Source organism: Sebastes umbrosus, chromosome 22 (assembly GCF_015220745.1).
Source record: "Sebastes umbrosus isolate fSebUmb1 chromosome 22, fSebUmb1.pri, whole genome shotgun sequence".
In the NCBI taxonomy this organism is placed as follows: domain Eukaryota; kingdom Metazoa; phylum Chordata; class Actinopteri; order Perciformes; family Sebastidae; genus Sebastes; species Sebastes umbrosus.
Window position 1 is genome coordinate 19977896 of NC_051290.1, and position 23242 is coordinate 20001137.

Below are 23242 nucleotides of genomic sequence, written 5' to 3' on the forward strand. Positions count from 1 at the left end.
TAGTACATGAGACATAATCTGTGCAAAAACATCTGCACTATCTAATCTGCTAAACTATCAGCAACATTTTCTCTCCATCTCTGAAACGCTTCGCCGATATTGTAGCTCGCTAGAGCCTCAAATCACCGTTTGTCCTCTCAAATGTATGCAATATCTCCATTCTGGTATCCAACAACACAGCAAGATGACATTTTCGATGTGTGACTTTAGCCTACTTCTAGCGTTAGCCTCCAGTCTTTCCTTTGTTTTGCCTCCAGCTAACACCGTGACGTTACCATGAAGTCGGCTTTTAAAGGGTCTATTTACCAGATTATCTGTCTCATGCACTACTAGTTTTATAAAAACAACTTTTTATCATATTTGCTCAAAGTTACCTACTGCAGCTTTAAAGGGCCTTTTTAACATTTCAGGCAAAATTGAGATGAAAGCCTTCACTTACAGCCAACCTTTCAAAGCAGTACACCTCTTTATGAGCCACAGTTGGTTTTTAGGACTAATTTAGCTTGGACTCAGTGTTGTATATCCACTCTTTCTCTGAAGCACAATCAATAATACCCATGACTTATTTAGTTATTTCTATTGATCGTTCTTCTTGATCTTACTGGGGTTTTTTTTCTTCCTGTATGAGTAAACCAAATGTTTGTCTCTTTATTCGACAGCTACCCTGCAGTCTGTGACTTTCTACAACACAATAACTTATTATCTATCATCCGGGCCCATGAAGCGCAGGATGCTGGGTGAGTGTTGTTGGCATTTTCGTCTTCTCCCATCGCACTGTCACACACCAGAGTGAGTCAGACCGGGGGTATTAAATGAAAAGCCACCCCGGTGCTCTGGGGGGGGTTTTGCTCAAGCTTGTCTGGAGAGCTAGTTCAGTGCGGTCTGAACTTTTTGAGAGAAGTCGCGTTAATCCAAGAAATGAATATGAATACCAGCATGAGGACTTAGTTGGCCATATGTGATGTGACAAGTATGATTCATGCAGTCGAAAAAATAAAAAAATGTGATTGTGAAGTTTTTATAATGTTGTTTACTTCACATTCGGACGCATACAGTGTTTTACGACCAGCCAGCTCGTCTATTATTCATCCGGAGCGATTAGTTCGCCTAACAAAGGCACTTGAAAGCCTCTTTGAAAAGTTTTTAAAAACGGGCAGGTGGGTGGATGCGTCGAGCTGATCTCCCTCCGAGCGAGGTGAAGGCGGTGGGATGCACAGCACACAGTTGTTTACCATAGCACTCCCACAGCGCGGTCACATGGGACGCCTCGCCACGTCTCAGATGAGGTTGCCTCCCCAAGCGACCTAAAGACCACACATCTAATAATGATGTTGAGTTTCATCCGTGTTTTCTTTTTTTTTAAATCTCTGTAAATAGTTGCTGCGAGGTGTGGTGCAGCAAACAAATCATCTGAGTTAGTGCTTTGTTTACCTAAAGCTTGATTCCAAATATCCAAACACAGCGCAGGCGTTCGCCGGGAGATCAGAGTAGGTGGGTTTGCATGCTGAGTTGGTTCAGTGCGATGACTACTTAAGGGCATGTTTAACCTGCGACACAGGGATTTACTCTCCTGGGGCTATACGCCGAGTTGCCCCCCTTGCTGATGCATCAGCTTACAAGACAAACAGCCACAGTGCAAACAAGAGGCCGTGAAAACTGTCGCCACTAATCATATCCCGAGGGCTTGAACGCCAATGAGTAAAAATTTGTACTAATGCTTACCTCTCCTTTTTGGACGTTTTACCAGATACCGCATGTACAGAAAGAGTCAGACCACTGGCTTCCCATCCCTTATCACCATCTTCTCTGCACCCAACTACCTAGATGTCTACAACAACAAAGGTAAGGAGAAAGGAATCTATCATGATCAATCTTCAGCGGCTCAGAACATGAATACCACAGTGTCATATTCATGAAATGCCTCAGGGCGACGCATCACAGTTACCGACAGGTGGTTCCAGATTGGAGAATCGCTGTTGAGCTGTGCATTTAATGGTAGCACGGGGACATTCCTAAATGCTTTGTTCATGTCATTTTGACATCATAGCAGAAACTAATTAATACTGTAACTTCAATAGAACGCTGACGCATATGCTGTTCCTGCAATGACGGGTCAAAATATGTGTTGCAAAAAAAAAAAAAGAAGCCCACCTGTTTTGGTTTTGGTTTAGTCCACTTACTCCTGAGAAACATGTCTGGGTCTTTGTTTTGCTAGTTTTTGACTTCACTTGTTTATTTAAACTCTTCATTAAACCATGTTAAACTGTGAAAGCAGCATATAATTAGGTTGTGGGAGTTTTTTTATTTTTTTTATTGTTAATCTGAATTTTATATTTGGGGGATTATGAGAGTTTGAGGACCGGCAAACCAAAAAATAAGCTGAAAGTGACTAAAAGCTACGGAGTGTTGATTCTGAGTGGTACTGGTAGTACTAATATATTTTTTTACATTACAATAGACCTTTGTTTTAGTGTCAATATAAAAAAAAATATTGCTTTAAATGTCCGTTGAAGTCTTGTCTTGTAATGAAAGAGTACACAGCATTCTAGCATTTGGCAAATTTAATACCACGCCAAGCGACAACAGTTGAAAATTTGCCTTTTCGCTAATGCTGGCACATTCACAGTGATTTATTTACAGTGGTTTATTGCCCTTATAGGAAATAAATAAATACATTCTTTTATTTCTATCCCAAGAAAAGATAATAATAATAATGTTATACATTTCCACCAGTTTATATTTATTCCAATATGGTATTAATAAGGTCTTCAGGAGTCTTAAAGGTGCAGTGTGTAGGAACTGGCGGCATCTAGCGGTGAGGTTGCATATTGCAAAAACTGAAACTTCTCCCGTGTGCCAAGCGTGTCGGAGATCTGCGGTGGCCGACGCAAAAATGCGAATGGCCCTCTCTAGAGACAGTGTATGGTCTGTCCGTTCTGGGCTACTGTAGAAACATGGCGGCCGGCTGCATGAAGAGAATCCGCTCAGTATGTAGATATAAACGGCTCATTCCAAGCAAACAAAAACACAACGATTCGTATTTTCAGGTGATTAAACACTAAAGAAAATGATTAATATAATATTCCAAATCTGCCAATAGATCCCCCTAAATGCTACACACTGTCCCTTTAAGTTTCCCTTATACAGTGCATATGCAGCTGTTGAACAACCATTTCACCCCATGTCCATTGCACACAACATTTTGGTCACATTATTACTCGTTCAATGACACACATCTCTGCAACAGTGATTTTGGTCAGGTCGATACAGGGACGAAGCTGGTGAGCAATGAGATGGCCTGGTGCCGGTTGACTTGGCACCTGGTGGCGCCCTACGCTGTGCTGCGGTGCCCACGCAGCAAGATAGGCTTGCCTTTGTGCTGTGAGTCAGCACTTTTCCCTGGAGAACAGACAGTATATTACTTTGGCTGTGGGGGCATGTTTGGATGGAGGCGGCGGTGGGCACACCACAGGAAATGGAAATGGGAAGGAAAGAGTGATGGTGCGCGCTGTTCCGCAATTCCTCTCGTGATGGAATGCCATAACTGAGCTTTATGCTGCAGTGCTGCCGGTCGGAGGTTATTACACAAGGGAGCGAGGGTTGTCCTTTTCTGTTTTCCCTTTTTGGCCCATTTGCAGGTGTGTTTCTTTGATCGGAGATTAGGTCGCATTTGTTTACTCTTTTTCCCCCGTGAGCTGCCTCTGTGCCTCCTTCCCTGCACAGTAAGGATAGTCAAGAAACTGTGGCAGTTTGCCTGTCTGGATCCTTGTTTATTATTAGGACCCCATTTGTTCCATGCCAACTAATCTTCCGAGGGCTCACAGTCGACACAACAAAATACAAACAAACAAACAAAGTGATGTCAAGCGCATGTTTTTTTTTTTTTTTTTAGTTTTGGCACCCAATTGCCTGGCAAATCATTTGCAACCTCTCGAGCTCAATATGGAACAGTCAAAAAATGATTCGGTCTGTTCTTAGGCTGACCTTCAGTTGATAAAAATGCCTCGCAGAGCACGAGCGGTTATCGGAAAGATTACTCTGTTTGTTTTTAGACCTCATTTAGGCAGCGCAGATGTGTACATCTAACCTGGCAGGACTACATGTTCTTTATTTCTCTCATCATCCACCGCTTTAAAATGAGACACACTTATCACACATTGTCCTGAAGTGGCTTAAAAAGACAAAGCCCAGAAAAGGAGCAACTCCCTTGCAAATAAACATCCCTCAAGCTAAAGGTCTGGCCAGAGATTTCATGTTAAAGCTCCTTAAACTTCAACAAGTTGTGGTTATGTAATTACTCGGGTTCCCAATTCACTTTATCAATCATCTGCTTGATGTATTTTCCCCCCGCAGTTGCACAATGCCATGGAACACAAGCACAGCTAGCCAATACAGCCCCATCAGTCCTGTTGATGCTCTTCTAATCAGTCATGTGGGTGGGGTTCACTGGTGGAACCAAAGCCTCTGTAATGAATTGGTCTGCTCTTAGCTTCTTGCCGGCGCTGGGAGCCCACTGAGCATGTCCCGTGATTGATGGCCAATCGAGCGGGCACATAAATCTTGAAAGGGGAGGGAGGAGGCATCAGCAGGTCCCATCGATATAGCGCCGGGAGTCGGCCCGATTAACCAATGAGGCCATTCTCGTCAGAGAGGAGGAGGCAGCGGCGGTGGCGGAGGATATCTATGAGGCACCACAAACAAGTGAGGAGAAACCAGCAGAAGTAAATTGGACTTGCAGCTGAGTCATGAACACATGAATGATGCTCAGGATGTGATTCTATAAATGCCATCCCCAATCCCTCCCCATCCCTCCTTCTTCACTCAAGTCAAACTGTTGGCTTTGCAGTAAGCGTCAGGCGCTGACCGGCTGCCCATCGCAGCTCTGACCCCTGCACACTGCACCCCCGAGCTGGCAGGGGAGCTGCGTTAAATGAAAACACAGCAGCAGTGATTTAGCAGTTTTCACTGTTTGAGCTTTGTGTCCTGAAGTGACTGCAGTGGAGAGAGGGAGAGGAGGGAGGGGGGGGTGTAGTTGGCAGTTGCACACTTCGGAGATTGCTTGCGGTTTTGTATTAATGGAATGTTTTCTGCTGCATCATTATTGACTGGTCCCGAAAGCCAACAACTGAATTCTAATGGTTATGGCGCTTGGATGGAATGAAAGGTAAACGACAGGGATGTTGCCAACGCTGTTGATGCTTATTTTAATTTTTTTTTCTCGGCCCCGAGACAGTGAAGGATTGATTGGGTTAGATCCATCTCACACCTGTTAGACCTTATATAACTAAATAAATGTCTCGTTCCTCTCGGTTAGACGATGAGGTGGAAACAGGAATGGAGTGATGGAGTGGAAACTTGAATTGAAAAAAACAAAACAGGAATGTGCTGTCGCCAAGAGAAGGAGGCGAGGGCATCACTCTGGTTCACTCACCGGTCAAACTGGACAGCGTTCGCATTTTACACCGTTTCCTGCCTGCGGTCATGTGCTGATTGGTAGGTAGCAGAGATGGGTGATTTAAAGAGAAAGGAAGTGGAGTGGTATGATTGGCTCCTGGCCCCGACCACTGGAATAAATAGAAGGATGGAAGCTAGGGCAGCGATGACGCCAGCGCAGCAGGGAATTCATTTTTCCCCCCGCGTAATGAGTGCCAGCGAGAAGAGTATCCCTGGCTTCAGATGCCCACCCATCTGTTATCACTCTGGTCATTACTGGGCTTCCCTTCAGTTTCCTGTAAACATGCTGCATCAAACAAGAAAAATGAAAAACATAATGTTATGAAGGACAACCTCTTTTTGTTCGATACCAAGTGGGATCTAAAACTCATTAAAGTATATTATAATTTATACCCAGGTATGGGTATTGTTGAGATTTGATCAATTCTGATTCCAGGTGTGCCTATTGGTTAGAACCATTGTTCCCATTCTCATCATATATTTGAGTACAAAAACTTAACTAACTTACTTTATATTGAGCTATATCCATGACAACTCTGTCCACTGAAGAAGACCACGAGATGCCATTGAATGCTCTGGAAAAGATATTAAGTAGACCTTGAGTTCAGATGTTGTTCTTTTCAAACCATCATAATTTTGTAATAATAAAAAAATCAACCTTCAAGAAATCTTTGTTTTAAAACCAAAATATTTTCAGATTAAAAGCTTCCTTCGTCCACTAAAGAAGACCATGAGATGCTGTTGAAAGTTCCAGAAAAAGATAGTAAGTGGACCTTGAGTTCAATTTTTTTTTTTAAACCATCATCATTTTGAAATCAAAAACAACTTTAAAGATATCTTTATTTTTAAACTAAAATATTTTGAAATTTAAAGCTTCCTTCGTTCACTGAAGAAGACCATTACATGCAATTAAAAGCTCCAGAAAAATACTATAATGTGGACCTTGAGTTCAGATGTTTTTTTCACGCCATCATATTTTTGTAATAAAAAAACAACCTTCAAGATATCTTTATTTTCAAACTAAAATGTTTAGAAATTAAAAGCTTCCTTCATCCACTGAAGAAGACCATGAGATGTGGTTGAAAGCTCAAGAAAAAGATACTAAGTTTACATTGAGTTTAGATGTTTTTGTTTTTTCAAACCATCATAATCTTGAAATCAAAACAACCTTTAAGATATCTTTGTTTTCAAACTAAAATATTTTCAAATTAAAAGCTTCCTTCATCCACTGAAGAAGAACATAACATGTGGTTGAAAGCTCAAGAAAAAGAGAGTAAGTGGACATTGAGTTCAGATGTTGTTGTTTTTTTAAACCATCATAATTTTGAAATCAAAACAACCTTTAAGATATCTTTATTCTCAAACTAAAATATTTTTAAATCAAAGCTTCCTTCAACCACTGAAGAAGACCATTATATGCGGTTGAAAGCTCCAGAAAAAGATATTAAGTGGACCTTGAGTTCAGATGTTAGTTTTTTTTTCAAACATCATGATTTTGAAATCAAAAACAACATTCGAGATACCTTTATTTTCAAACAAAGTATTTTGAAATCAAAAGCTTCCTCCATCCACTGAGGAAGACATTGGGTTGCAATTGAAAGCAAAAGCTAATAAGTGGACCTTTTAGTTAAGATTTTTTACTTTCAAACCAAAATGATTTCGAATAATAAATTACCTGTTGTCAGCTAGTCATTAGTGCCAACTGTACATGGGAGCCACACTTTTCTGTGCTACTGTAAATGGTCTCATTGATTTATTAACTGAAAATGAATTAGAAACTATTCATGCATTGTTCGACTGTACATGATCTACATTCAGCCCTACCGTCCACGTGTCTGACATCAAATGGAAGTAGAGCACTGACTGTAATGGACCGAGAAGGTCTAAAACGGTTTGGCCTGGAATACTAATCCAGTGGAACTTGATACGAGAGGCCTCGGAGAGACAGATCTGCAGTCAGCATTAAGCGTCAGGGCAGGACGGTGGGAATCTCCCCCTCATCTCAACACAGATTTAACAGGCCTCGTTACCGGGGAAACCGAGTCAAGGCACTCCCTTATGAATAATTAATGAGCGGGTGTCGCCTCGCAATATCTGTGTTACCGTGGCAGCAGGCTTGGCCTCAGCTAAACCTGCGAACCACCTCCGGAGCAGCAGAGACATCTAGTGGATGTCATGCAGTGTTAACCACAGCTGGTCACCTCAAAGGCAGTGCCCTCCTGCTGGATGAGACACAACTTTGCATATAATTGTTGTAAAGCGTGTTCTGATAATGGGGCAGCGGCAAAGTGTTGCTCCTGTCACCCTTATCTGCATGTCTAATGCGATATACAAAAAAAAAAAGAGCGTGGGCTTTCTTGACCTGCTCGTACCCACAGCTTGTGTTTGTTTTGCACGGGGGAGGTTGTCGGGTGTGTCTGTTCCTTTAAAGGGAATCGAGTTTTGAAGGAGGGGACAACAGGGGAGCTGACCTTCTCCCCCGCTCTGCCTTTTTTCCCTCCGGGCGTCCATGGCTGCATTCAATCAAGTGCCTCGACCATGTTTATGCAGTATGTGATGTTTATGCAAGGCCTGCCCACGCGTGCGACTGCTTTCATGCACGCACATGTATAAAACACCCACGGCACCCATCTGAGTGTGTCAGCGCTCTGCTTTTTCTGATTGAACTGCGTAGTATTTCGCTGATATCGAGAATAACGGTACAATAATGATACAGTATGTGGATGTTCCCCCCTGCAGGAGATTGTTCTGTTTGTGCTGGAGGATGTGTGTATCAGAGTGGGATAAAGAGGTGACGGCTGTGGAATATAATGCTCTGCAGTACTTAAGGGACCACTTTGATTGCATAGTTACTGCACTATATGCATTACCATGCCTCATTGATTCCACACACACACACACACACACACTGAGGCAAGCCCCAGCCCTAGCAGGATGTTTTCTGACCCCATTTGCGTTGCCACCGAGGTTATAGCTGCTTGGGATGCCAGGTTTGATGACTTGCTATTCCCGAACCGGAGAGACAGGCCGAGGCAGGAAAGTCCCCCACGGTGACCCAGCCACGGTGTCCGCTTACCCCCAGATCTGGGCCACCAGACTGGCCTTGTGTATGTAAGAGGCCGGGTTCTCTATATACAGCACGGGTATATTTATGTTGGGCATGTTTTCCTCGGCGCCCACGTTCACACCGTGGCTTAATCACGGGTGAGGTCACGCGGAGCACCCTGTGGTCAGTGTTTTTTATGTCGGCGTGTGATTATGATAAGGATTTCTGTAAATATATACTAAATACAGCACACGGAGAAATACTTTATATGCATCCTGTCAGCAGGCTGGAATTAATCACACAACAACACACGGCTTAATTAGCTTTTTGCTGCTTTTATTCTGCTTCCCTTTCTACACCCTCACTGTGAACACCAACCGAACCACACCCACTGGAGTCTCCACTGTCACATGATTAATATAATAATCTAATACTTAATACTAATAATTTAAAGCCACTATGTTTAGATTTGTTTTTATGATTGTAGCATCTTTTTAATTGTTCTGATAGAATTAATTTTACTTTGTAGAAAAAAAATAAACATAATTAAAATTACCAAAAATAATTTGTTTTAAAGGTTGACATTTCGGGAAATCCACTCATTTGGTTTCTTACTCCGAATTAGATGAAAAGATTGATCTACTCATGTAACTATTCTAATCTTCTAGCACTTCCCAACTATTGAACTATTTCTTTAAATGTCTTCTTGATAACAATTTTATGTAGACGAATAATAATAAAAAAAATACATCTACAGAGCTTTTAAAAAGGTGACAAATAAAAGTAGCGAATATTATGATAGTGAATTAATCATTTGAAAAATGTTGGCGGGTCCAAAATGTTTTGTTTATATCTGTGGAAGATATCTGATGTTTGGTTCCCACTTTTAACTAGGCTTGTGAGACAATTGTATAACAATGTTGGTATCACGTGTCTTAGTGTCACTCCACTCGACTATAAAATATGCAGGTTGTGCAACCACTTGTTGTGAAGTGAATACAATGAAACAGGGAGGGAGAGTGCGACATCTAGTGGCTGAATGTCTTCAATAGCACCTTTAAAGCAAACTTAGTCATATAAATTATTGAACTGATGCAGCACATATTGCCTGGAAAATGATCATCACACAGTGTTTATTGTTATTATGATCATTACCTTAGCTTCCTGTCTCTGCTGGCTACTCTCTCGCCCCACCTCCCCCACCACCACCACCACCAGGAATTGATGGTTTTCTGTTAACTAATGAAAAGTGCTCCGCCTATAGAGCCCAAATGCTGAGCCATGTGTTTCTGTGCTGTTATTCGTGTCCAATCCTGTGAATGACAGACATGCTTCAGCAACTGGGGGCGGTAATCAATACGCAGAGGAAATGCTCCAGAGCGGGGAAAAGGGGGATTGATTTTTTTTTTTTTTTTTCAAAAACCCTGGTTACCTTCATTTGGATGCAGTTTTAGAGCCTGGATTTACACGTCTCAACCTGCAATACAGTGGATTTATTAGTCCTTCTGTCAGAGTGAGAGATTGACAAACGCTGATGTTAATACATCACCTTAGAATTTGAATAGGTAGTTTTGTACTGGATCCTTTTATTCACTCTCATCACACAGAGGTTGATTGACAGCATCTGACAAAATGTTGAGTTGCATCCAGGCTTCAGCTCAGTCTTGGTGTTGATGAGAGTGTTTTTTTGTTTTTTTTTACACTTTTCTCGATTGTTTTTTAGCCAAATGGAGCTCCGTAGCAAGTGGTGATTTTGTTTAGTCACAAGTCTGCACAGCACCTGCAGCTAATGAATCATTAACCAGGCAAGGTAAACAACAAAAACAGCCAGGAACTTTTCACATTAAACTCAAATGTGTTATTCTATTTAATAATTGAAGAAGAAATGCTTCAGCCCGTCGGGGAATAACTTAACGGACCGCATGAATATACAAAAAGCCAGTTTAGTAAACTAAAGTATTTATTTCCATTTAATGTGCTGGCTCCTCAGATGGTGATATTCTCCAACAACCATCCCTGTTTCTCGGTACTTTAAGGCTGAGTACTTTGTGGGTAACCCTCTCCGGGCTAATAGCATGTTGGACAGTCCGACAGAGGGATATGTACTGTACCTCGGCATGTGAAGCTGCTGAGACCACACAGTATTTCTAAGTGGTGGTTGGGAACAGGATGGAGGCTGGTAATGGACCTGGACCTTAATCAGATCCGATGCTTTCTCTTGGTCTGTTGAAGTATGGAGTCAAGTATTGATTTCAGACTTGCTGTGTTTGTGCTATCTGAGACTTTAGAAGAGGAAAAGATAGATGTCACATAGATGTTACAATAATCACAACCTTCGATACACACCTTACACATTTGGACATATTTTAACAACCGCCTGTCCTCGTCTTTTCTTCCCCTCCGCAGCGGCAGTGCTGAAGTACGAGAACAACGTGATGAACATCCGACAGTTCAACTGCTCACCTCACCCTTACTGGCTGCCCAACTTCATGGACGTTTTCACCTGGTCCCTGCCCTTCGTCGGGGAGAAGGGTGAGCACACACATACAGTAGATTCTCAGTACGCTCTCGATGTGATATAATGAGAACATTGAGTACGAGCAGTTTTTGCCAAATGTTGTTTACACCATCAAGTTGTAATGCACATTTAGTTTCCCCGAGTCAGTAATGAAAATGGCCCTGCCTCAAGAAATGAAGCAGTATAGCCAATTACAGTTCATAAATACAACACGCACTACACATGCTTTACGAGCCAGAAACATGCAACGCTAAATCCTGCAAATCAGCAAAAAGTGCAAGTCATTGAAAGTTTAAAAAATGGCCAAACATGAGCAAAAGTTTGCATTCTCTTACTGCTTCGAAGATTGTTTCAGGCGTTTGTTTTTTTAGGGCACCCCACAGTCATATCTGTGACACTTCTGTGTCAATGAATCACACATAACTACGACCGATGCACTCACTCCAGGAAGCCTATTTTGGGTATGACCCTTCCGCACAGGGCCGTTCCTAACAATGTTGCAATGTCACTGGTGGACACTGCTCACTGGGTGTGCAGAGAGGGGTCACCAGGGTGAATCTTTGTCCGGCTAACTAGACTTGTCCTAGCTGGATACCTTCAGACACACTTACCAGGTGGAATACATGCAGAGATATGTTAAAAAAAATAGGTGCCATGTTGTAAAATATATGTTTTTACTCATTTCTTCACAGTGACTGAGATGCTAGTGAACGTATTGAGCATCTGCTCCAATGATGAGCTGACGACTGACGAGGAGCTGGACGGTAAGCACAGCAGTTCTCACTACAGTTTGCCTTTGCTCCACTAGAGGGAGTCCTCTGCTAATAGGAGTACCAGACACACACTCATTCAAAACCTCATAAACAATCCTTGTGTTTTTGCACATACACGCGGCTACTCTGCCCAATTTTCAGACCATTCGGTTAAAATGGGTTTCATTTTTTAAAACATTCTTCAACATACTCCCCAGCAAAGAGACAATCCAGAAGCTATTTGACACTTGACTCAGTCGAATCAATAAACCATTCTTGTATTGCCTTCAGCGGCTTGAAAATACTTCCTTTAGATACACAGGGCGAAGCCTTAGAGAGTCTTCAAAGAAAAATCTAAATTTAAGGCCTTAAAAATGTTTGAATGCCGTAAATACAATTATTGGAAATGTTTTGTTGTCCTAGATCGCTCTGTGGTGCACGTCCTCTTGGGTTCAAACAGCACAGTTAGTCAGACAGTATTCACGCTTTATGTAATCATATATAATAGTGGCAGTATCGAGTCATCTGTTTGACCCCGGGTCACAGCTTATCTACAATGAGATGGCCAGTTTCCCTCATGCCAGCCCCACCTCTTACTGCCAAACAGGAAATGATCTCAGCAGTCCTCCACCCTCCTCCTCTCTCTTTGTGTTTACTGATGCACACAGTCTGACTCTGTAAACACCACCAAGGGCCATAAAGTCAGGATATCACCAGGTTTCAACCACATTTAAACTTTTTAAAACATATAAATGCAACCTGTTCCTTCAGTTGATTGAATTTAAGCTCATATGATTGGCTAATTAATAATCAGGGAATATAAATAAGCAGTATATGAAAAAGTTAAAAAAAAAAAAAGATAATTAGATTGATTTGTACGGCAGCTTATTGGTGCCACGCCAGAAACAGAAAAAACAATTAGCATCATGTTATTAGGTGAAAAGCTTATTGTTATGACGAGATTTTTTTCACGTTATAACAAGAATTTTTCATGTTCTAACAAGATATATTAACATTATTACGACATACAAAATGATTACGTTATAACAAGTAACTTTTTTTGTTATAACAATATACAATTCATCTTGTTGTACATAAAACATTTAATGTTAGAACCAGATATGTTCACATTATTAAGACATACAATCTTATCACATTATAACAAGAAACTATTCTTGTATACTGTTTATATTGTTATAACGTGAAACATTTCACGTTATAACAAGATAAATAATATATTGTTATAACAAGAATAGTTTCTTGTTATAGCGTGATAAGTTTGTATGTCTTAATATCGCAAAAATATCTTGTTAGAATGTGAAAAGTTTGTTGTAGCAAGATGTTTTTCACATACCAAGATATTTTTATTATTTTATTATGACATACAAAAATATCACATTATAACAGGAAACCTTTCTTGTTATATATATTTTAGTTCCTTGTTATAACATGATAAGTTTGTATGTCACAATATATTGTTATAACAATAAACTTTCAAGTTATAATGTGATACTGATCCGTTTGTCTTTTTCTAGCGTGGCAGTAATAGGCTTCCATAGATTTGGACGGTGGCACAACTCACACACTGAACAGTCCCTCAAATAATAATTATTATTATATATTATTATAATCATTATGTTCCACCAACTCATTCACTCAGTGCTTTTAGTTGATCCACTTTATTTCACATTTCCTCGTCCTCACTTTCACTTTTCACTGTTTCCTCTTTAAGCTCATTTCTTTCAGTTTTTCTAGCCACTTCCACTCTCACATATTTTGTTTATGTTCACTATGTTGTCTTTCTCACTCATGTCCTTTTTTTCTGTGCCCGTATAATCCTTTTGTTGCACTGCTCTTTATCTGCTATTGTTTCCATGGTTTCCAGTTACCATTATGTTGATGACCTCACGTTTTCACACATTTCTTTTGCATTCTCCTCCTCTTTTCTCTCTCTCTCTCTCTCTCTCTCTCTCTCTCTCTCTCTCTCTCTCTCTCTCTCTCTCTCTCTCTCTCATGCTGTGATGTCGTCACTACCTTGGTTTACCTCATCTAATTTCTCTTTTCTATGTTTTCCAGAGTTTTGTGTTCAAGGCATCGCTTTTCTTTACACTCTCGGTGCTTTTCTTGCCTCTTATTTCGCCGTCTGCACCCCTCTCCGCCACCTCCTCTTTTCATTCTACAGCCATCCACTGATCTCTCTGTCCTTTTTCTCTTGTCTACTCTTCTGGGGGTGTTTCATGAGAAGGACAGCTAATATATCCCCCCAAAAAAGGTACAGACATTAGCCGTAATGGTGTGTGCAGAGGTAGATAGACTTTTATGCAGTGCTTGCTCTCTGCGTTTTAGTAGTCTGTCAACTAACGGCACTGTTTAAAGCACCTTCTAACACTACTACTGAGTGTTTCTGTTGATCTCGATGTGTCAGTAATGTTACAGTTACATGCTCCTGCTTCTGCTATAGCCAAATCTGACACATAAAAAATGATTTCCAGGAAGGTCATTCTCATTCGCTTAAGTATTTGCTGTACACGTTAACATAAGCAGCGCTGCTACGGGAGATAAATCCCGTGGAGAAGTGTATTTTAAAGTTATTATGGTTTGTTTATTCAACAGACGACGAGAGGAAGAGTCTTAAACTAGACATCAGACTGTCAGCTCTTTCCTTTACCCAGCCTTTCACCGCACATCAGCTTCATTTCCATCCTTCATACTCCATGCATTTTTTCCAAGCTGGCTCCCAGGGGCCTTGAAACTGTTATTGTGCAAAAAAAAAAAAGGTCTCTTTAAACAAAGTTTTGTTTTCCAGTCCAGGAAAATTCCTGTTTGCAACCAAAACACAGCACAGGAAAAATTCATATAGTGTGTGTGCTCATCGAACATGCTGAAAAGCCATGTTTGGACCAGGCCGTTTTACAGATGATGTAACAAGGTTTAGTAGTACAAGTACTACCTGGGGGAAATAGTATGTAGGGGTTGAAGAGACTTCAATTGAACACCGCTAGTGGAACAATACAGACAGGCAGCATGAGTGCACCGAATGCTGAGAAATACTCAGTTGTTGTGATGTGTTGAGGGGTTCAATAACCACACTGTGTTTGTATCGTGTTCCTCTGATGCACTTCTAGTTAAAACTAATAGTCCAAAAAGACCCGCTCTGTCTTAGCACATTTACTAAATATCACAGGACACAGACAATGAGGTCTATATTACACTTCCACAGGACATGGTTTAGTATACATGAGTCACAGTTTGCATGACTGTGTCTGACCTCTGACTCCTCCAGGTGCCACAGCTTCTGCCCGTAAGGAAGTCATCCGCAACAAGATCCGTGCCATTGGCAAGATGGCCAGGGTATTTTCTGTTCTCAGGTATGCAAACATGAGCTCCCTTTTGTCTTTTATGTTCTACTATTGTCCTGTTAGCTTTGATACTACTACATTACAAGAGATTGAATTAAAGCTGCATTAATCAATATTGTTGTATGAACAATAAGTCATGTTTAATGTGAACAGTGTCTTTTGTTGCGACGAACCCACAGAGGATTATAACCCTCAGCTCTACGGATCGTTTTAGCGTCTTTCAGCTCATTGTTTTTGTTTTAAGGCTATTTCACAACTGGACTTTTTTTTTTGTGCAATTAATTCGCACATCACTAAATTTTTCGAATTGTTGTTTTTGTCATGAGTAATTTCACACACAATGTGAATATTTCTCCTCAAAAATTAGACTTTTTTTCACAAGAAGGTTGATTTTTCTGAGCTTTCACACTGCGAATAAAGATCAATCAACCAATCACGTTGTGCAGAACCAAGACCGCAAACTTTATTACTCCTTTCAGCCTCGACAAAGGCAGCACAGACCACATTCACTCTTCCGTTCTGACCTTTCACAATAAAAGTCTAGACATATACACTGCGTAACTGTTCACCAGAGGCAAATTCACTCAGAGCATTTGGCTAAAAGTAAACTAAAATAGCTTACAGTAGTTTAGGCTGTACAACAAAGACCGACTGCCAGACGCTGCTCTGGGTCAATAGGATCCTGGTTTTGGCCTCTGCCTGCGCAAATCTATTCAAACCTTTCATTGAAAAACTGTTGCAACTGTTGCAAATTTACATCGCCGGTATGAATAATTTCGATGCAAAATATATGCTATATAAATTTTGCATTTTCAAGTTGTTGATTCGTCACGCCCCCGTTGTGTAAAGGCCTTTACAGCCCACAACTTTACTGAATTGGTTGAGTCTCGCTTCTGTCTTCAACCAAGCAGGCTCTATTAAACTCCTCTTTACACAACTTGTCCAGCACCAAACAACAGACAGACAAAGTTAGCAACCAGCTTGTGAACATAGTGGAGCATTTAGCTGCTAAAGAGCTACTGTTTGTATTGCTCTCAAGTGTTGGTGGAGAGCTAAAAGGAGCACGAATATTGGACTTGCATTCTTAAAGTGGCTGGAAACACAACTTTAAATGAATGTTAATGTTTTAACTAGGGCTGCCCTCGACTAAAGAAGTTTGTCGACTAACACTGTCGACTAATCGATTAGTTGATTCAATTGACAGATCTGTAAAACTGAGTTTCTCCACAAAGAATGATTCAAATGCACCACTTTAAATCGTGTGTTTACCACAGATGTGCTCAGAAGTTTCTTGGAAATAAGTCATTCAGCATGAAAAGAAGCATAAAATCTTAGACAACTAAGACCAAAACGACCGATTAGTCGACTAATTAACTAAGAGGGGGCATCCCTAGTTGCCACATGTCTGTTGGATGTGTAAAAAAAAAAGCAACTGTTTGTTAACAAGTTTGCAATATCAAAATTAAAAGGTGATGACAGGTCAATGATGTGTTTTCAGCTTGTTCCACTGCTCCCAAGTAGCCTAAAAAAATAATAGTTTTAGTGTACCTGAGTTTGTTCTACAAGCTTAAATTATGTCTGACATTATTTAGTTATTTAGTCGATATTACAATAGATTATCCAAAACAAAATAAAATAATCCTCAAGGTAGTAATACTTACTGTAGCAAATAATGTATATATTTCCGTGTTGATATTTCAGAGAGGAGAGTGAGAGCGTGCTGACGCTGAAGGGACTGACCCCAACAGGCATGCTACCAAGCGGAGTGCTGTCCGGTGGCAAAGAAAAGCTGCAGAATGGTAAGACTGTCACCAAGTACCCCGAGACCCCCAGCTTTGGCCCCCAGAACGGATTCTCACACACACATAAATTCCCCTTACGCAGCAGTACCCTGAATAAAGTGCTAGCTCAGTGTTTAGGGCATACTGTATATGCAGACTCCTTCCCTTTTCCCTCAGTGATGGTCCAGGAATTTGAAATTGCTGCCTCAAAGTAATACTGTAAGTGTAGTTAAATGTTTCTGGCAGCTTCACTGTCCTTTCTATACTGCATGTTTTAGTTAAATACTTCTAACAGCTGCTCTACATAGCCTTTTTCCTGGATAAACGACGATAGAATATCAAGTTACATTTCCTATAGATAGTCAACTCTTCCCGAACAATGCCGGATACATTCAGGATTTTCTTTGTCCCTTTGTCTTCTCTAATGTGTCTCCCTTCCGATGTCTCGCATTAATACCCTGTCTCCCCGTCCCCCGTCTCTTTCTGTATTCCACTGGTTTTATCTCAAATATTACCTGTATCTTTTTCTTTCTCCTTTCTTTCTAGAAACTGCAGGTATAATCGGTTGTGCAAGTATTCTGTTGTGTTATTTTTTTCTTCTTCTTTTTTTTTTGTGAGACAAGTTTAGCGTTCAGTCCACCCTCTTATGTTGAATTCCAAACACTCCCTAAATGAGTTTGACAAGCTGCTGCAGCGAGGAAGTAAAGGCTTTCTGGAAAAAACGCCTTTACAGACACTTCAAATTTACCCTGGGACTCCTGACAGAAATGGTCACTTTATTGTCCAAATTTGAGCGCTTTTTTGTTAGTTGCGGATCCCAGCAGTGCTCCGTCGGGATAGACGCGGGACTCGCTGTGATTCAAAGGATGAATTGGAATTGACACAAGCAACTGTGAATGAAAGGGGGATAGCTGCTGTCTGCCTTTCCTTTACAAAATAAAGCAGAAATCCAGACAACTTCCCTCTCCTCTCACAGGTTCTCGCACATCAGCTAGCACTTTCCTAAATGCATGCATAAATACGTTGCACAAAGAAATATTACATAGTTTTTACTTTAAAAAGCAAAATATCTTATCTTTGTAAGGATAGGAACCTCTTTACTTTGCGTATGTAACATTTGCAGAACAGCGACCACTGTGGAAACAAGTAGCAAAAATGTGATAATGCTAAAAGCTAAAAAGCTAAACTATGTTTTAGTATAGCATACACTAGAATAATAAGTCATGTAAAGTTAGCTAACATTAGCAGACCAAGTGAGGCTATAGCAGCAAAATCCCCTAACTTAATGGAATTGAGCACAGGTGTTTTATTGCATATGAATTCAACTTTTCTTTTCTAACATGAACGAACGTGTCATTTTTTTATTCCAAAACTCCCATTGTTTGACTTTAAAGAACAATAGCACTCAGTTTCAGCTTTAACACATGACATCCGCATGATTATGGAAGATGCAGGTAGCAGATGGAACGATGTTTTCCACAAATCAAGTAAAAGAAACAGAAACTACACACAGAGCACAGATTGTGAACTGGGCTCATTTTTAAATTGCATTGTTGTTTTGATTTGTGACCTCCGGTGGGAGGAGAAGCAACCAAATTGGAACGAGATAACATCTGGACAAAGTTGGCAATTCTGCGTGTCTCAATTAGGGAGGATGGGATGCTCTCTATGGAGGACCACAAGTGTCACGTAAATAGTAATAAAGCATTTCATTAATTAATAACTAATTGTACAATACAAAACAGCCATTAATCATTTTTTTTACAAATAAATGTATTAATCATGAATAAATAGACTAAACTACAAATTATATAATTATTTGATATTTTAATGTGCAATAACAATATTTATAATTTCTCATTTTATTTCCCATAAAAGTATCAAGTAATGATTTACTTTGTCATTTATTTATAGATTAATAAATTGATTTGTAAACAAATGTATTAACACTTATTTGTTATTGTACATAATTTAAAAAGACATTAAAACACATGAGTACATCATTTAAAGATACATTAATTAATTAATAATTGCATTTAAAAATATATATGAAAATGCAGTTTAAAAAGAGAAACAAAAATAACTGCATTCACAAATTGAATTAAGAATACAGATTTTGATCAGGTATTTAAAAGGGCAATTTCCTTTCCCTATTAGCTAATCAATTTGATTAGTCATATATCTTGATGGATTAATATTTCATTTGTAAATTATTTTTATAATTCCTCTTTTTATTTCCAATTAAAACATCATATAATGACTTACTTTGTAGTATAGTCTATTAAATCAAAGATTAATAAATTGATTTATAAACAAATGTATTAACACATATTTGTTATTGTACAATTAGTTATTAATTTATGGAATGCTTTATAACTATTTCCATGACACTTGTGGTCCTCCGTTGCTCTCCTCCTTTATGTCAGCCGTACTGATTTAGGCTGAACAGACAGGACTACTTTTTACATTCAGATGTACATTAAGTAATAAACAAAGCTACTAAACACTAAACACTAACTCTAAATTCATAGAATGCAGCATATCCAATGAAAAATGTGTAGTAGACACAAATACCATATTTAATATACGGCTTTTAGCCCAACATTAACTGTACTTTTAGATTTTACATAAACACACTTTGTGTTTCTGCTGATGACCTGCATAACAATGGTGGTCCTAAGGATTAACATAGAGGATTATGGAACTTTGATAGTGTTTGTTTCTAAGCCATTTGGAAGCAGCTGACACTAAAGAGAACCCCCGTGAAGGTAGAGTGATGTTCAGAGATTCCTGTTGCAACATTGGTAGAATCACATTGCTCCCCTCCTTTATAAGCAGACGCCAGTGTGCTTCTACTGTAATGTTGACTCCCATCAACCATTCTGTTTACAGTCTGTTGCTCTCGTGCCTTTTTTGTAATTTCATCCTCATGGTAGTATGTCCTGTAGTCTTCAGTACTGTATAGCCGTTACTTTGCTGTCACCTTCTTCCTCATCCGTGTCTTTGTGTAAAGCTGATTTACACACTTGTACTGTGAATTTATGAGCTCAAGGACGACTGTGTGAACTTGGTAAGTGGTTAGAACACCAAAGGTTTCTTTTTCTCCCCTCGCACTTCACAAAAGTAAGCCAGCATTTTTGATATTTCATATCAAAAGATGCTAATCCTGCAGTTCCAGATGCTGCTTCATGTCGCACACAACACCACAGTAACGCTGCTTCATGTGTTTTACGGCGCTTCGATTTTACATTAACAATGAAGCCATAAAAACCCCACAATCACACATGCACTTAAACCGTATTCCTGTTTTCCATTCATCCTATTTCAGCTCTCCCTTCTCTGTGTGTGCGTAACAGTAAAGAACTAATATACTTACAGCTTTAACGTGTTGTATTTGCTATCAGTGTTCGTCCCCGCAGTATTCATTTTTTTTCTCTCACCACATCGACTCGTTTGTCAGTACTTGTACCTCAAAGACGCAATCCTCTCCATGAGGTCGTTCGCTGCCACAAACATGTGTCACCTTCCCTTTTTACAGATCTGGAACTCATCAAAAAGCTAAGGCTCATCCCTTCCTCCTTTCCCCCCCCCCACTTTTGCTAACATCCATGTGTCCTTTTGTCATAAAAATGTGGAGATGACTTTAACCTCTGTTGTCGGCATTGGCTGTCTTTGCTGCTCATTGACTTGTTCCTAGGACAAAATGAACTCCTCTGCTCACTTCTCTCATTCGTTTTGCAACCCCCCTCTTCTTCTCTTCAGCTACTATTGAAGCTATTGAGGCTGACGAAGGTAAATGGGTCCGGCTGCCCTCTTCTGTTGCTTTTCATGGCAATAGACAGGGGGCTCCGCTGGGTTTTCATTCATCTCGCTGGTGCTTGAATAGAGTGTGTTGGGTGTTTGGGCTAACAAAATGTGGCATAGTGTTAACGGAGAAAAAAGAAGTAAGTCAAATTAGGAAATCCTGTGGTCACACGATGTTTTAAAGGGGAATGGATTTCATAGCACAGATTTTTTTTTTAAATTTGAGTGAGTGCAAAGCAAACACATGTAATGTTTCATGGACATTTGCAGGTTATTCTTAGTTAACCGCAAAAAAAATTAGCTTTCAGGACTGTATACATATAGGCTTTTCATCTCAGAAGTTTAAATATTTATACATCTTTCATTGGAGATTATCAGACCATCCAGGTTCAGGATAGAGGTTTCACTTGATGAAGTGCACATTAACACTCACATAATGTGGGAGGTGTAAATAAATGGGCATCATAAGGTCATCTGGCAGCTGTAATGAGCTTTTTCCAGATACCAGAGGCACCGGCTGGACCGGCATATTGTGTCCAGTAGAGCTAGACCACCACAGTGTTTGGTAGATCTTGTCTAGGAGTACACAACCCTAATGTGGTGTAGAATGCAGACACAGAAGGAATCAACAGATTTTTGTAAAATATGTTAATAAAGTTGTGTAAAAAGGTTACATGTTCTCTAAGCTAAAGCTGTATAAAGGTTGCCCAGAGAGAGGGAGTTCCTTAAACAAACAAGTACTTCATTTAAATCACTCAACATGGTAATTATACCGTGGTTAAGATAGTCTACCTCCCTGCTCTGCCCTCACGCAATACAGTGAAGTCTTGCTATGAAAGCTTCTAATGGTATTTCCCCTTTGAAACAACTGAAGCAGTTGTGCATTGTTGTTGCTGTTGTATTAATACCATAATACTACAGTTTTCTTTATCTGAATTGATAGAGACAAACGCTCCACAGGAGGCTTGGAAAATCCAAATTGGATTCTCCCTTCAAAGTAATATTTATTTACATCGCCTTTGGCGCAAGAACAACCTCAACTGCGAGCTAAATAGTAGTTTTGCCGGCTGCTATTTACGTTGGAATTGTCCAGTACTTCCTCTTTTTAGCCCCATAGAGGACAGTCCATTGTAGTGTCGAGACACTTCTCTGCTTCTCTCTCCATGTGGATCCTCTGTGGCCCTTGCTGTGTCGTGTTCTTTCCTGTGAGCTGCTAATAACCTGTGTCTGACCTGTGCTATGCAGCAACACAACTACGCTACCCATCATGCCCCTCTCCAAGCTCCCCACGTTGTTGTCTAAAAATGATGCCTCCCTCTCACCCCCCCCCCCCCCTCATTCTAGTAAAGGGTCGTCATCTTTGCAATCATAGTTGTTATTACCATTAAGACCCCCAGTCTTTATGAAAGGTGGAAGTAACAAAATTTCAACTTTTTGGCGTTATAACGGGCTGAAATGAAACTCGATCAAGCTGAATATTGGAGTAATAAGGCAATACTTATAAATCCCATTGAATTGAATAAAACAGTGTTGAGTTGACAAGTGTGTATCAGTACTAGTGCAGTGCCCTTTCAAAACATGCCCGTTGAGAAAGGGCGGAATACTTGGCCTGTGTTATTGCTGCTTGCAGCTTCCTCGAGAACCGCTCATACAAACAACTTCACACTTGACACTACACTTCCTTGGGTCTTGAGCAATACACTTGACAGGACATAGTTGCGTCACACACCCAAGTCACGGCTACTCACGGTCAGAAACTCTGGTGAAATACACTCTGGTTCACAAGACAAAGACAACACACGGTGAAATAATTTCCAAATAGCCGTATTAGTCGCTTGCTTTGACATAACCACTGCGGTTATAAAGTAGAGCATAGATTTAATTAGCGAGGGTATTTTGTTGGCGGTAACGTTATTAGTGTTATAAGTTAGTATCAAGTCTTACAGCGGGGAAATACAGTCTTACTCACTGGGGAAAAACACAACCAAGTTGCTCAAATAGTGCTGGCTGCAACATACAGTAGGTGAAATACACTTAGCGGAGGTATTAATTTCCAAATAGGTGTATTAGTCGCTTGCTTTGACATAACCACTGCGGTTATAAAGTAGAGCATGGATTTAATTAGCGAGGGTATTTTGTTGGCGGTAACGTTATTAGTGTTATAAGTTAGTATCAAGTCTTACAGCGGGGAAATACAGTCTTACTCACGGGGGGGAAAAACACAGCCAAGTTATGCAAGTAGTGCTGGCTGCAACATAGGTGAAATACACCTAGCGGAGGTATTCATTTCCAAATAGGCGTATTAGTTGCTTGCTCAGACATAACCAAAACAGCTATAAAGTAGAGCATAGATTTAATTAGCGAGGGTATTCTGCTGGCTGTAACATTATTAGTGTTATAAGTTAGTATCAAGTTTTACAGCAGGAAAATACAGTCTTACTCACGGGGGAAAAACACAACCAAGTCACGCAAGTAGTGCTGGCTGCAACATAGGTGAAATACACTTAGCAGAGTCCAAATAGGCGTAT

General features: G+C 40.2%; 2 protein-coding genes and 1 long non-coding RNA gene across 11 annotated transcripts in view; all 3 read left to right on the forward strand.

Annotated features, from left to right (window-relative positions):
• LOC119481208 (serine/threonine-protein kinase pim-1-like) overlaps positions 1-23242 on the forward strand; it is a 1020488-nt gene that overhangs the window by 262463 nt on the left and 734783 nt on the right. The window lies entirely within an intron of this gene.
• LOC119481207 (serine/threonine-protein phosphatase 2B catalytic subunit alpha isoform) overlaps positions 1-23242 on the forward strand; it is an 81569-nt gene that overhangs the window by 53965 nt on the left and 4362 nt on the right. Inside the window, exons 7-15 of one of the 7 annotated variants that reach the window (XM_037757950.1) lie at positions 660-737; positions 1748-1842; positions 10907-11032; positions 11711-11782; positions 14016-14042; positions 15054-15138; positions 16831-16928; positions 17457-17465; positions 20673-20702. In XM_037757950.1, coding sequence (XP_037613878.1) covers positions 660-737; positions 1748-1842; positions 10907-11032; positions 11711-11782; positions 14016-14042; positions 15054-15138; positions 16831-16928; positions 17457-17465; positions 20673-20702 — 620 coding nt within the window. The remainder of the gene's footprint in view (positions 1-659; positions 738-1747; positions 1843-10906; positions 11033-11710; positions 11783-14015; positions 14043-15053; positions 15139-16830; positions 16929-17456; positions 17466-20672; positions 20703-23242) is intronic. The other 6 variants (XM_037757954.1, XM_037757952.1, XM_037757953.1 and 3 more) reach the window with 6 other exon arrangements.
• LOC119481226 lies at positions 20709-22928 on the forward strand. Its single transcript, XR_005205139.1, has 2 exons — positions 20709-22516; positions 22738-22928. It is a non-coding gene; the product is annotated as an uncharacterized LOC119481226 (long non-coding RNA).